General features: G+C 36.8%; 1 protein-coding gene across 5 annotated transcripts in view; it reads right to left on the reverse strand.

The window, feature by feature from the left end:
- pard3ba (par-3 family cell polarity regulator beta a) overlaps positions 1 to 16,416 on the reverse strand; it is a 168,281-nt gene that overhangs the window by 75,883 nt on the left and 75,982 nt on the right. For all 5 annotated transcript variants that reach the window (XM_065254167.2, XM_065254164.2, XM_065254166.2 and 2 more), the window contains exons 11-12: positions 11,560 to 11,745; positions 7,628 to 7,801 (exon numbers count right to left, since the gene is read on the reverse strand). In XM_065254167.2, coding sequence (XP_065110239.1) covers positions 7,628 to 7,801; positions 11,560 to 11,745 — 360 coding nt within the window. The remainder of the gene's footprint in view (positions 1 to 7,627; positions 7,802 to 11,559; positions 11,746 to 16,416) is intronic.

Below are 16,416 nucleotides of genomic sequence, written 5' to 3' on the forward strand. Positions count from 1 at the left end.
AAAATATGCTAATGCAAAATAATAAATGACAAAAGTATAAAAGCAACCACATGGCACCGTCTGAAACATTCATGAGCCAAAAGCAACTCCGTCAACACTAGTCGAGACGCTTAAGGAAACACGTGTCAAAATGAAGACACGAGGCCATGGAGAGAGACGTCCTGATGGGTCTCTTCTCTGAAGAAAAAGGAGCTACGGCTGTCAACGTCAAGCGGCAAACCCTGAGGAAGAGCGCTGTATACTTTATACTGTCATACAAAACACATGCAGCACACACAAACATTGTATTCAGAGTAAAAAGCCCAGGCTGACTGCATGAAAGGTATTAGGATATCACCATATCAAAGCTCTTAAACACATTCAGGCCGTATTATTCTGTGTGGTGGTGGTGAGAAAAATGAAAGCTGTGTTTCTTTCCTTCACATGTTAAATCTCAGTCGGAGGACAGTCATTAGCAGAAACGGCTGCTCTTTACACATGGATCATACGCCACTGCAGTAATCTGCCGACAGCTTGCTGTCATTCGCTCGCTTTCTGTCTCTCTGAACGTAGAAAAATCTTCAATGGACAAAAGGATGGATCCTCTGGAGCTCATTCTCCTCAGTGATTATGTGGCTCAGACGAAAGGGATGGTGAAAGCCTCTCGCCGAGGGATGCCTTTAGCGCGTTTTGCTCAGATCGGTGTTTTGACAGTGCATACGAAAATTCCTAGCCGGCAGGAAAATGTCAAAGGGTGCTTGAGGAATGATGGAGATGCAACTCCGAAGGGAAGAGAAAAATTAAATGTCAGCCAGTATTATTGATTGATTTCAATTTCTATCCCAGAATTGCCCCTAAATGCGATTAGAAGTGCTTATTAAAGGGATAGTTCACCCAAAAATGAAGATTACCCCATGATTTATTTACCCTCAAGCCATCCGAGATGTATACGACTATGATCTTTCATACGAACACAATCAGAGTTACATGAGAAAATGTCCTGGCTGTTCCAAGCTTAATAATGGTAGTAAATGGTGCTTTTGATTTTAAAGCCCCAAAAAGTGCATCCATCCTTCACAGAAGTAATCCACATTTCTCCAAGGGGTTAATAAAGGTTTTTTGCAGGAAATAGATGCAATTTTGTAATAAGATATCTGTATTGATAACAAACACAATCGGAGTTATAAGAAAATGTCCTGGCTTTTCCAAGCTTATTAGGGTAATAAATGGTGCTTTTGATTTTGAAGCCCAAAAAAGTCCAACCATCCTTCACAAAAGTAATACACATGGCTCCAAGGGGTTAATAAAGATCTTTTGCAGGTAATCAATGCAATTTTGTCATAAAAATATCCATATTTATAACAAACACAATGGCAGTTTTAAGAAAATTTCCTTGCTTTTCCAAGCTTTATAAGGGTAGTAAATGGTGCTTTTGATTTTGAAGCCCAAAAAAGTCCATCCATCCTTTACAAAAGTAATCCACATGGCTCCAAGGAGTTAATGTGATTTTGCAATAAAAATATACATATTTAAAACTTTATAAACCATAATAACTAGCTTCCGGTAATGGTCAAGCGTGTTCATCATTTACTACCATTATAAAGCTTAAAAGAGCCAGGATAATTTTTGTGAACTATCCATTTAATGCAGACATCAGTTTATGACTGCAAAGTTAAACACATATAAGGTTAGTGATTACCCCATGATTTACTCGCCCTCAAGCCATCCAAGATAAATATGACTATCGTATTTCAAACGGACACAATCAGGGTTATATTAGAAAATGTCCTGGCTGTTCCAAGCTTTATAAGGGTAGTAAATGGTGCTTTTGATTTTGAAGCCCAAAAAAGTGCATCCATCCATCACAAAAGTAATCCACATGGCTTCAAGGGGTTAATAAAGGTCTTTTGTGGGTAATCGATGCGATTTTGTAATAAAAATATCTAAATTTATAACAAACACAATCACAGTTATATTAGAAAATGTCCTGGCTGTTCCAAGCTTTATGATGGTAGTAAATGGTCCTTTTGATTTTAAAGTCAAAAAAGTCCATCCATCGTTCACAGAAGACATCAAAACGGCTCCAATGGGTAATAAAGGTCTTCTGAGGGTAATCAATGCGTTTTTGCAATATAAATATACACATTTAAAACTTAAACTATAGTAACTAGCTTCTGCTAACAGTAAAGCATGTTCAGTAGCACCATTTACTACCATTATAAAGCTTGTAAGAGCCAGGACATTTTCTAATATTACTCTGATTGTGAACTATCCCTTTAATACAGACATCACTTTATGACTGCAAAGTTAAGTATATGCATAAGGTTAGCCTTTACCCCATGATTTACTCGCCCTCAAGCCATCCAATATGTATACAACTATCATATTTCATAAAAACACAATCAAGAGTTATTTAAGAAAATGTCCTGGCTTTTCAAAGCTTTATAATGGTAGTAAATGGTGCTTTTGATTTTGAAGCCAAAAAAGTGCATCCATCCTTCACAGAAGTAATCCACATGACTCCAAGGGGTTAATAAAGGCCTTCTGAGGGTAACTGATCCGATTTTGCAATAACAATATACATATTTAAAACATTTATTACCTTTATAAAGCTTGGAAGAGCCTGGACATTTTCTAATATTACTCTGATTGTGAACTATCCCTTTAATGCAGACATCAGTTTATGACTGAAAAGTTAAGTACATGCATAAGGTTAGCGTTTACCCCATGGTTTACTCACCTTCAAGCCATCCAAGATGTATACGACTATCATCTTTCATACGAACACAATCTGAGTTGTATTAGAAAATGTCCTGTCTGTTTCAAGCTTTATAATGGAAGTAAATGGTGCTTTTGATTTTAAAGTCCAAAAAAGTCCATCCATCCCTCACAGAAGTAATCCACCCAACCCCAAGGGGTTAATAAAGGCCTTCTGAGGGTAATTGATGCAATTTTGCTATAACAATATACATATTTAAAAAAATTATTACCATTATATGGCTTGGAAGAGCCATATAAATTTTCTAATATTACTCTGATTGTGAACTATCCCTTTAATGCAGACATCACTTTATGACTGAAAAGTTAAGTCCATGCATAAGGTAAGCGATTACCCCATGGTTTACTCACTTTCAAGCCATCCAAGATGTATACGACTATCATCTTTCATACGAACACAATCTGAGTTGTATTAGAAAATGTCCTGTCTGTTTCAAGCTTATAATGGAAGTAAATGGTGCTTTTGATTTTAAACTCCAAAAAAGTCCATCCATCCCTCACAGAAGTAATCCACCCAACCCCAAGGGGTTAATAAAGGCCTTCTGAGGGTAATTGATGCAATTTTGCTATAACAATATACATATTTAAAAAAATTATTACCATTATATGGCTTGGAAGAGCCATATAAATTTTCTAATATTACTCTGATTGTGAACTATCCCTTTAATGCAGACATCACTTTATGACTGAAAAGTTAAGTCCATGCATAAGGTAAGCGATTACCCCATGGTTTACTCACTTTCAAGCCATCCAAGATGTATACGACTATCATCTTTCATACGAACACAATCTGAGTTGTATTAGAAAATGTCCTGTCTGTTTCAAGCTTATAATGGAAGTAAATGGTGCTTTTGATTTTAAACTCCAAAAAAGTCCATCCATCCCTCACAGAAGTAATCCACACAACCCCAAGGGGTTAATAAAGGCCTTCTCAGGGTAATTGATGCAATTTTGCAATAAAATATCCATATTTAAAACTTTATAAACCATAATATCTAGCGTTGTTTAATGGTCAGGCGTTTTGTAACACCATTTACTATCATTATAAAGCTTGGAAGAGCCAGGGCTTTTTCTTATACAACTCCGATTGTGAACTATACCTTTAATGCAGACATCACTTTATGACTACAATGTACATAAGGTAAGCGTCATAAAAATCACTTTCTCCAAAAAACACTACTTTGTTTAGATGTAAGAGTTAAAAGATTTTCAGAAATAGTTACTTAAACTCAAATTATGTATCTTCTTCGAAAATTGAGTGAACTCCTTTTAATTTGGGCCAAAAGGGAATAACCAAAGGTCATGGGTTCGATCCCAGGAATACCCAAACTGTTAAAAAATGAATAGCTTAAATGCGCTGTATATATAGCAAACAACCACAGCATCCAAGGTTTTGCAAAAAAAAAAATCTAGTTTCTCTTTCAGTTTTTCTGTGTACTACATGTACACATTAATATTCATTCATGTACTACTGTACCTTAACTTTAGGAGTATGACAGACACACAAAGACACACGCTCTTGCCAAAGGGGCTCTGTGACACCTTTAAAGGCCGAGATCGGCACGTCTCAATCAGACAATCACGGAGGAACGCCGGCCCACCGCTGAGGGCAAAGAACCAACAAAGGAACAACAAAACAGATTGGAGAACAACACCCTAAACCTATGGATTTCTCCACCCCCTCCATACACAGGACTGCAGTGAGGGTGAGCTGAGGTTAGGTACCCTTAGGGTAGCCCCAGGCATCCTTTCATTAAAACCCAAAATTCGCCTTTCATTCAAGGAGCCCACGGTGTAATCTGATTAACTTGCTGAGCAAGAGGAGATCCAGCGAGGTAACGGGATTAGATGTGAGACAGGGTGGGGCGAGTGAAGTTACTACAGGAAGAAGGTGGTGAAAGGAGAAATACGATGAAGAACATGAAGAAAAACACACATGACAGGTCTGAAGAAAGAAGATGGTGGGTTCACATGAAATCTCTCCCTACAAAATGTGTTACTGTGGCTTAGTACAGCATTGCATTAGCAGTGCAAATGTCATGGGTTCAATCCCAGGGTGAATAAACAGTGAAAAATATGCACTATAGGTTAACTTTGGATAAAAGCACCTGCCAAATGCATGGATGTAAATGTAGAACATGATATTTGAATGTTTTGTGAACCTGCAGTTAGAAAATTACCATAAAAATGACAAAAATAGTATATACTGATCTATACTGAACTGAGGAACAAATTCATTAAGTTTAGTCTACAAAGTCTGTTTTGATTTTCTAACCTTCCATCCATTTCCGTATCATTCAACCCTGTCTGTGTGATGAATGGCATATTGATCAACCTGTCTGCATGCGATTAATAAAGAATGCATGGTGGCGACACATCACCTTTTACTGAGCTCCCATTAACAACCACACCACGATCACCATCATTCTGTGACTAGATCGTGTTGAGGATAGGTTAATGCTCTCCAATAACACCCTACCGCTCACCAACCAAAGTCAGACTCATGAAGGCGGAGTCAATAACGATTCGTCTTCATTTTCATTGGACAGGAATGAGGAGCGGAGTCAGAATTGATGAACTGGGCCGGTTTCACCTTGAATGCAAAGACTCTTTTCTAAGCTCAAATCAACTTGACATACGGGTGACTTCTGCGAAAACCTTTTGTTAGGAAAAGATTTATTCACTTTAACACATCGTGTCGGCTTGAGAAGGGCAATTTTATGTTGGAAAAAGAAAAATCCAGAAAATTTACTCACCACCATGTCATCCAAAATGTTGATGTCTTTCTTTGTTCAGTCGAGAAGAAATTATGTTTTTTTGAGGAAAACATTGCAGGATTTTTCTCATTTTAATGGACTTTAATAGACACCAACAATTAATACTTAACTCAACACTTAACAGTTTTTTTCAAAGGAGTTTCAAAGGACTCTAAACGATCCCAAACGAGGCATAAGGGTCTTATCTAGCAAAACGATTTTCATATTTGACGATGAAAATAACAAATATACACTTTTAAACCACAATTTCTCGTCTAGATCCGGTCGTGATGCGCCAGCGTGAACACACGCAATACGTCAAGAGGTCACAGAGGACGAACCCGAAACTCTGCCCCAGTGTTTACAAGTGTGTTGAAAGAGGACCGTTCCTACGTTGTTGTTTGTCAACTGATACTAATTAATGTCTTTGTGTCAGTTTATTGTTTACAATGGTCCACAAATCTGCGTTTTATATATGTAACACGTGACCTCCCTACTTCACTACGCATTTACATTAGGTCACGCTGGACCGGATCTAGACGAAAAGTTGTGGTTTAAAAGTGCATATTTTTTATTGTCAAAAATGAAAATCTTTTTGCTAGATAAGACCCTTATGACTCGTTTGGGATCGTTTATAGTCCTTTGAAACTCCGTTGAAAAAAACTGTCAAGTGTTGAGTTAAGTATTAAATGTTGGGCTCTATTAAAGTCCATTAAAATGAGAAAAATCCTGCAATGTTTTCCTCAAAAAACATAATTTCTTCTCGACTGAACAAAGAAAGACATCAACATTTTGGATGACATGGTGGTGAGTAAATTATCTGGATTTTTCTTTTAAGAAAATTAAATTGAATATTCCTTTAACCTTTGTGCAAGAGAGCTTGTAACGTACGCATCACGCAGCTAGTGCAAGACAAGAAGTTGTGGTTTAGAAGTACATATTTACAAAAAAAAAACAATAAAAAAAGTTGAACCAACAAATCTTTTACAATGTACACAGGTTCGCCAAACAGTTTCTTTCAGGATAAATGTTTGTTCTTGTTTACATGGTTTTTGTATGTTTCACCACTGTTAAACAAAATCAAGGCCCTCTTTTAGAGTTACATTTCACCCTTGAAAATTCAAAGTAAATCTGTTGCTTCAGCAGATATTTAGCCATTATCTCTTGGCTGAAAACAGACGTTTACCTGACAAATTACCCTTAACATCACTTCCCTTTAATAATTGCAAAAACATTTCACAAAACTTTTGAGACTGCAAAAAAAAAAAATGCTTCCTTCCAATAATGGCTTTATTTCCTGAGGTGGTCGACATTTTCCCAAAGGGCACTCGTGTTTGAAACTCACTTTTATTCTGTGATGTTTTTTTTATCTAGGATCTGCTGATTGTTTAACAAAATGTCTTAACCATGTGAAACCATCTCAACGGTTAACTGAGGGTAAATTCATGCAAGTTTTCAACAACACAAAGTGACAAAGTTTCCTGAACTTACCGCTACCTTAACAAAAGGGGAACCCCAGTGAACATGGCGAACCCCCTGAAACACAGACACAATATATAACCCAATATTTCTGTGCTCGTGTCTCATGCAAAGTCATACATTTTGGGGAGGGGGCTGAACTATATCTCAAAATAACATAGAATTCAGAGCAGAAAACAGAAAAAGACCCAGGAAAAGCACACAGGAAACAGAAAGCATGCAAAGATATCAGGTTCTTTATTAAAAAAAAAGTAGAATCAGTCATACAGCGGTTAGTGATTAAAACAGAGCAGGGGAAAAAAAGAAGCAGATAAGATGAATTATATTTAAAGTGAATAAAAAAAAAAAATTTACAACAAAAGCAGGAAACAGATTAGAAGTCAAGGAGAAACAAGAAAATATATTTTAGCTACTAAATGTTTCTGACACCTCACTCAGCGATTTTAATTTCCGTATAACTGAAACTTGCATAGCATGAAATTTTGGGTTCACAGTATCACTCAGGGGTCACCTGATAGCCTGTGATGATAATAGTTATGATACTGGTGGACTGAGGTCAAAGACAGAGGCTCTGAAACCCTGCGTGGAACCGGTCTGTAGTGGTACTCGCGGTATGGTATGGGAACTGGCCATACCTGAACTGGGGAACGCTCCAGAGAACGGAGAACCACCAGCTGGATGGTTCCTCTGAGGTTCCCTTCCGTGGACATGGAGTGCCGCAGGGTTTCCATGGCATCGTGGTTGGAGCGGCCGAGGAGAGATTCGCTGTTAACGGCAATCAACTGGTCGTTGATATGGAGGCGACCGTCCTGAAAAAGAACAAAGACGACATTATTGCACGACATTACAAACTATATTATTGAGGAACCTGCTTTAATAAGTTTAGCTTAAGAAGTTAAACTATTCTTTTAAAGAAGTAGCTAGCTAGATTATTAACCAACTATAATATTGTAATAGCTATTGGCATTTTTTTACAAAGCCAGAGCAGCATATATCAGACACAAAAAGCATCGCGGTTAGGCTGACAACACAAATTTAAAGAATTATGAAAATAAAAAAATACAATTAATGACACCAATAAATAAATTGTTTTACAATTGTTCATAATTCTTAATCTAATTTGTTTAATCATAATAATAATTATGCTGCTTAATAATATGTTATATATCTGTATATACAAAAATCTTTTTAAAAATAGACTTGATGAGAGACTTTAAGTTACTTTGAAGACTCTTGTTTAAGTTACTTGCAGTGTTTGAAGTCATTTGAAAACATTGTTAAAGCTCACAGATCAATCTATAATTCGATCCCACTATGAATACAGAAACAAATTTGGATGCGTATCATTAGTGTGACAGGAGCAGGACCGAGTGAATTGGATTAGGTTTCACAGCTGTGGTTCTCTAAATAAAACTCCACTGAGGAGGAACAAAAGAGATTAGCAGCTAAAAGCCACCAGAGCCCCTTTAATGAGTCGTGAGGGTCTCTGTCACAGCAGAAGAGTCCGACCTCATGGCCGGGTCACTGACCGCACACCACTGATAGCACGTCTCTCTCACAGAACAGACACACACACACACACCTGTGACCATCTAATGACAAAATACACACACACACATAAGCACAAACACACACAAACAAATAAAAACTTAATTACACAAACAAGAACACAGACACACACACACACACACACACACACACAACACACACAACACACACAACACACACTTAATTACACAAAAATGCACACATGTACACACACAAGAGCACACACAGGACACACACACTCACACAAAACACTTAATTACACAAACAAAAACACATACGCAAACAAGTACACACACATAGGGGCATACACAGAAGGGCACAAACACACACACTTACAGAAAAACACATTTAATTACGCAAACATGAGCACACAAACACACACAAATACACTTAATTACACAAACAAGAACAAACATGCACACATGTACATACAGACAAGGGCACACACAAAAGGGCACACACACAAAAACACACATACTGTAGGGGCATACACAGAAAGGCACTCACACAACACAGCAACACACAAAACATTTAATTACACAAACAAGAACACACACACACACACACACACACACACACAAAAAAACACTTAATTACAAAAACAAGAACACACACAAAAACACTTAAATACACAAACAAGAACACACACACACATAGAAACTTAACTACATTAACAAGAAATCACACACAAAGGCAAATACAACACTTAATTACACAAATTAGAATAGACACTCACACAAATACAAACACATGCAAAACAACTTAATTAAAAATGCACAAGACTGCACATACAAAACATTTAATTACAAAAAAACTCAAAACACACTAAATTACACAAACAAATGCACACACAAACACAAAACATACTTAATTACACAAAAAAGAACAAATACGCACACAAGTACACACACACAGGGGCATACACACACACACAAACACACACAAAAACACTTAATTACAAAAACAAGAACACACACAAAAACACTTAAATACACAAACAAGAACACACACACACACACACACACACACACAAAAACACAAACCACTTAAATACACAAACAAGAACACACACACACATAGAAACTTAACTACATTAACAAGAAATCACACACAAAGGCAAATACAACACTTAATTACACAAATTAGAATAGACACTCACACAAATACAAACACATGCAAAACAACTTAATTAAAAATGCACAAGACTGCACATACAAAACATTTAATTACAAAAAAACACAAAACACACTAAATTACACAAAAAAATGCACACACAAACACAAAACATACTTAATTACACAAACAAGAACAAATACGCACACAAGTACACACACACAGGGGCATACACACACACACACACACACACACACACAAACAGACTTAATTACACAAACAAGAAAAAATACGCACACAAACACAATCACACATAAAACCACTTAATTACACAAACAAGAACACACACAAAACATATGCAAGCACACACAAATTAACCCACAAACACAGACACACAAACAGACTTAATTACACAAACAAGAAAAAATACGCACACAAACACAATCACACATAAAACCACTTAATTACACAAACAAGAACACACACAAAACATATGCAAGCACACACAAATTAACCCACAAACACAGACACACAAATACAATACAGTGCACAAACAAAAACATACACAAGCACACACACAAACAAACAACTGCACACAATTAAACAAATGCATGGGCACACATACACACAAACATACTCAAGTACACACCCACACAAACACAATAAACACAAGTGCAAAAAAAACAACACACTCAAAGACAAAAAAAACAAGCACACACAAATGTACACATGCCTTGGAGCTTCTTATTGCAATACGGATCATAAAGCCCTAGAAAATTACAGGAACTCATCCCTGTCAGAAAGATGCTTAATCAGTAATAATATTTTAATAAAAATATGAATATAGTGCTTCAATGGTTTAAATACACTAAAACTAGAGAAGATTTAAATGCTATTTGCAAAATGAGATTATAATTATGAGCACAATGATTTACACAACACGACAAAAGCTTGTTTGTTTTTTAACGCCATGACAATTTTAATAACGAGAAGAAATGATGATAAACTATATCAGCTTTTCAAAATCTATTAAAACTCCATAACATACGACGAACGAAACCCAATCAGTGTCAGTTTTTATTTCATTAACCTTAAACGTCAAGATAAAAAAAAAACAGTTTCATTAGGAACTATTTTTCATACATATATTTATCTCTATTAAGCAAAGTAAACTGCAGAGGAAACCAGAAACAAGTGACAAACATTAGAAACAGAGATGGAATGAAGAGCTCAGCATCTCTATCATAGGCTTTGATGGGGGCCTGTGATGCAGCTCGCTCTCTGAGCCCACTCTTTACTGGAGTGCTCATAGGGGCCAGAGACGCAGCTCCACCTGTGAGCCCACTCTTGATTACAGGGCTGATAGAAGAGAGAAGACATGCCCTTATCTACACAGAAACACAACACCTGCTGCCCTCTTTTATCCAGGACTAAATGAAAAGAGAAGTGTGTGTGTGCGTCTCTAAGATATAAGACTCAGTGAGGTTTGCCGTTAGCATTTTTAGACCACTTTAAAGGTACATTTTATGAATCCCAAAATGCATTTTTAACCTAAGAGATGCAAATCTTGAAGGATCTTGTAACTAAGCTTGTGGTGTCTGTGAAAGTGAGTGCAGAAAACCGTCAATGATGTTAAAACCAAAACCAACTTGCATAAATACATATACATTTATGCATTTGGTAGACACTTATCCAAAGCTAGATGTTCCCTGAGTTCGAACCCATGACCTTTGCGGTGCAAACGCAATTATTAACTTACAATTATTGTGTTTTTTCACATGATTGTGTTGCATTTTGACATCAGTACAATACATCTGGTTATGTCGTCATACGCGAGGCGTCTGGAAGCTCTGTGAAGTTTTGAGATAAATGGGCATCATGGGCACTGACACGGTCTGCTTTTTACCTTATGTGCCGCCCCTCCGTGGATGATGGACTTGATGAAGATGCCCAGATCTTCTCCGGTCTCACGAGACTTGTTTCCCTTTAGACTGACCCCCAGACCAGCTGAGCCGGAGTCGTTCAGAGGAACTTCAAACATCAACTGTTCCCGGCCGTCCTCGGAGAGCAGCGGACTAGACGGCTCTCCTTTCTAGAAATAACACAAACACATTTATGTTGCCTGCTTTCCTTTGGTTACCAAACATGGCTCAGAGGAGGTGTCCGATACAATCGAAATCTTAAGTTGTGTTAGTGAAATTAGTTTGCTTACAAATGAAAGGTGCTACGTCTAATACGATCAATAAATCTGAATGCAAAACAGTAAATAAAATTTTCGTAGTACGACGCAAATGAGAAAGCGTGAGAATTATACATCAAAGTAAAAATACGGACAAATGGGATGATGACGAGATAATGATGGATGAATGAACATATGTCGGATCTTAAGGCTGGAAAACACATTGGGGGTCATTTGAACGTGGATCCGTTTGAAGATGAAAGCAAGATTATGAGCGTGAAAGAAAACAATATGCTTCTATCATTTCGGACATGAGACAACACCATTTAGGACAAATAACTCATTATTGATCCCACATTTCTCTGGATACTCTGATCATCATCAAGGGCCTTGCTAAACCATCCAATCGCTGATCATGGTCTTATATAGCAACCAAAACAGCCTGTGAGACCAGGGTTTCCCACAGAAAATGTTTTAGTTAAGGTGGTTGTGGCCGGGGGCGTGGCAATCAAATAAAATATATTTATTTAAAACACTCAAATAAAACTTAATTTTGAAGAAACTAAGACAGAAAATGAACACATACTAGATTATTAATGAATTAAATGTTCTCACCTCTAACGAAAATAGCTGCAAGATGAAGTAAAACTTAAGGGTTAATAAACACAAACTGAAGCAGATTTGTAGACCGACTGGCGAACGATAATAGATAGCGCAAAGATTGTTCTTTTTTGGACGACCTAGTTAAGGCGGTAGGGTTTCCCAGCTTAGGCGAGCCGCCCGAACTGCAAAGTGCTGGGGGAAACCCTGTAAAGGATCAAATATGGAAAATGGTGGGCAATTTTACCATTAAAAGTAAAAAATAAAATGCTACTACAATAGACCATTTTATTGGAGACATAGATGAAACTTAAAATCTTCACCTCTTCTACACTGTGCTGTACTGTATATCTGTCTTACTGCTTAAGCATACATCCCTATAGAGGAATAGGGTATTTAAAGCCCACTGAAACGCTCTTTAATCTCGCCATCTGTCAAATCTAGTGCTGAGAAGAGAAACAGATTAGCTGTCAGATAAAGTGAAAGTTTTTATGCATGCAAAAGGAAAGCAATATAATCTCCCAGCCTGGCCAGCCCGGTATAGACCTGATTTTGAGCTTGACTAACTGAAAAACACCCAAAACTCAGTCCCTTCAATCTGACCCTTAAATAAAAAAACACAAAAAATAAAAGGCCAATGGTGTAAAGCTTCTGGATCTTTCTTCAGAAACCTTTTATTGAGGTCTAGAGTGGATACTGCGGATAACAATGTGTCACACACGGCCCGGGGCGTCCGACAAATCAAGACTTTTACCGCACAATAAAGCGTCTGTCTGTGAGTCAGGTCAAACTTTGGTCCCTGTGAGGATATCGCATTAACTGATGTCTCTGCACATGAGGAGGGAGATGGGCTGCTCTGGTGGTCCCATCAACACTTGAGCGGTAGATCTCGCATGAGGACCTCCTGAAGGCAAATACACCCGTTTCATACAATGTGACAGATTGTTTAAACCGAAGCATCAGAAAAAGCTGCCAAAAAAGGTTGGTGGCCCTCGATAGGCCAATCTATGCTGGGAATTAAAGTACAAAGGCAACTCCAAAGTGGCACTTTTAAATGTACTTAACCTTTCGTCACAATGCCAGTGTTGCCATGCATTTGCCAAGATGATATGAGCAGTTAACCACATTTCTAGGGGGTTATATAAAAAATATATATGTGTGTGAAGAGTTTGGTTCCAAAAAGCAATGAATGCATTTCGACTACTTTAGGTAAAAATGTGTTTTTTTTTAACCAAAAAGTGACAAGATAAATAATTTGATTTTCAAAGATTTATTATAAAAACTGATTATTTTTTCCACAAAAATGCAATAAATGCATGACATGTTTATTTTTTTTCAAAATGCTATAAATCTTTTAAACCAATATATAAATGTGCATTCATCTTTGCCATGTTACATTCATTTAGTTGACTAGTGGGATACAGTGATTAAAAAAATGGCACATTAATGGCATTAATCAAAACAGTTACTTTGTCATATTAAGAACACTGTCATTACTGCTGTCATCCTTGGGAAGTCGTCGCTGAACTTTTTTGACAGCGATCAGCTGTAAAATGTTTTTGTCCTGCTAGATTTTCGTTGGCCTTGTGTAAAATAATGTAAAGTTTTGATCCCCTGGGGTCAATGTGTTAGCATGACAGAAGTATGTCGTGTGAGAACAAGCAACAGCCACCATTTTTCCGTCTCCCGAGTGCCTCTCGCGTAAATTATTAGATGTTGATGGCTTTCGTTTCTTTCCCGATACAGAAAACCACAGGTTTATCAATGCCATCTAAGTATTATTTTGTTTTTGTTTGTTTGTTGATCACAAAGTACAAGATGAGGAAAACTAGGATTCCGTGTATTCAACGCACCGCCATTGTTGTTTACAATGCATGGAATGGTGCGCTGTGATTGGTTAAGCGGATTTATTGCATTCTGCAGAAAAGGAAGAGTGGCGTATTGCATTTTGGGAAAAAAGGGAGAAAAGATGACAGAATAACACGACAGATATTGTATTTTTCCTAAAATTAAGAATTTACTTTAAATACTGACCTGATACAATACTGATTTTGGCGGTAACTCATTTTTTAAAATGGCGTTTATCGTGTTTTGGAACCAAACTCTTCATATTTTCAGGCTTAAAAATCCTTACTATGAAAAGTTAGAAAAGTAATAAAATATATACTCTTTACAAAATGCATTATTTGATGACCTCAGCACAAACGGTACTGGATCCATTACGCAACAATGTAAAATACTAAGAGTTAGTTGTTGTTCAAAAACAGTAGTAATAGTGATGCCTGCTTTAGACAGCAACCCTAAAAATCACACTAACAGCATATTTTTCGGAAAGAAGCAACCATGACCCAAATAATAATAATAAAATAGGTCATGACATAGTAAAACACATCCTGTGTGTGAGAATAGAGAATTATTATTAAGTCAAGGACATCTAAAGACCTTACAAGCTCACTGATCACACCCCTCATCCTGTGTGCAATGTGCTGTGTGACCCCTTCTTCCGGACTGAAAGGTGGGGTATTTGAGCGTTAACATCCGCAATATTAGCTAATAAACAGACTTAGAAAACTCTTTTAATTGATGGTATTTTAAAAAATATACTTACAATTTTTTCATATTATTTTTGAAGTGGGCTAAAAACATGTATGAGCAATTTGTTCAAATTATTAAAATGTAATATTTTATTTACTAACAAGATTGCGCAATTTTGAGAGCAAAATGTGATGCGTACTAAACAATGTAATATATGATATAGTATATGTATATTTCTTTACATTTGTAAAATCTATTTAAATTAAAATATACTTACAAACTGAAAATTGTAAAACCAACACTTCTTATACATTTTTTTTTTTTTTCGGAAAAGAAAACGTGACTTTTTTGCTCATCCATTAGTATCGACCTAAAACCTTGATTGATACATTTTTAAGTATTAAAATCATTTAGGTATCATCACATTTGCAATATTTTGTTAGTTACTATCTTGCAGCCTAATGCTGCGTACACATCAGAAGCTAATTTATCTGTTTGCGTGAGTCGATTACACACAAAGTCAATGCAAAGACGCAAACAGATGCGAATTTGCGCGGGACGGTGCAAATGAAGCAAATTGGGATGCAAACAAGCGCTATTCGCCTCAGACGCGTATTCCTTGCAAATTGAAAATGTTCAACTATTGCATGACGCGTAGTTAAATATCGCAAGTAATTTAAAGCGAGGAGCGCGATGCTTCACCTTGGTGCGTATGCAGCATTAGTTTCTAATAGCCATTTTTGGAGTACATACTGGTTTACATCTGGAACATGAAATTTGACAAAATAACTTTGATTTATGCTAACATGCAAACTACAGCATGGTTATGAAATAGTGTGCAAATAACAAAAGTAAACTATGTAGTAAATTCCCAACGTTAGTGTGCTAAATGCAATAAGTAAACTTTTGAACGAAAAAAACTTCATGAATCCAACATGAATCATCTATCCATCATAGACCATTCTGGACCAGTTAAAGCTCAAAACTGGCTGGAGCAGGATTTTCCAGTGAGACATTTTGTCATGCCCTTTGTGTACATGCAGGATATCTAGTCTCCAACACATCAGCACCATAACTGAATCCCAAAGGGTTTAAGTCAGAAAAACAAGACCTTAATTCTGTCAACAACCGAGTTACTTTTGACCATGTCCACAAACAGGATGGAAATTTCCTGTCTAAAGATCTGTTGGACTTTATTTTCGCAAATGGTTGATCATTAGCCAAATCTGCATTTGGGAATTAGGTCAGTAGCCTTTATTTTTTCTGACAGTAGGTGGGTAAGGATGTAATCCAATATGAAAGTATTTATAGAGGTTATTTTAGTTTTGGATGCATTCATAGTTGAAAAAAAAATAAAAATACGCGCGCACACACAAGCCGCCCTCGAAAGAGGCAGATGGTGAGACCCGTCATTATATCTTTTCATACTCTTCTATCCGCCAGAAATAA

This window comes from Paramisgurnus dabryanus, chromosome 4 (assembly GCF_030506205.2).
Source record: "Paramisgurnus dabryanus chromosome 4, PD_genome_1.1, whole genome shotgun sequence".
Lineage (NCBI taxonomy): Eukaryota > Metazoa > Chordata > Actinopteri > Cypriniformes > Cobitidae > Paramisgurnus > Paramisgurnus dabryanus.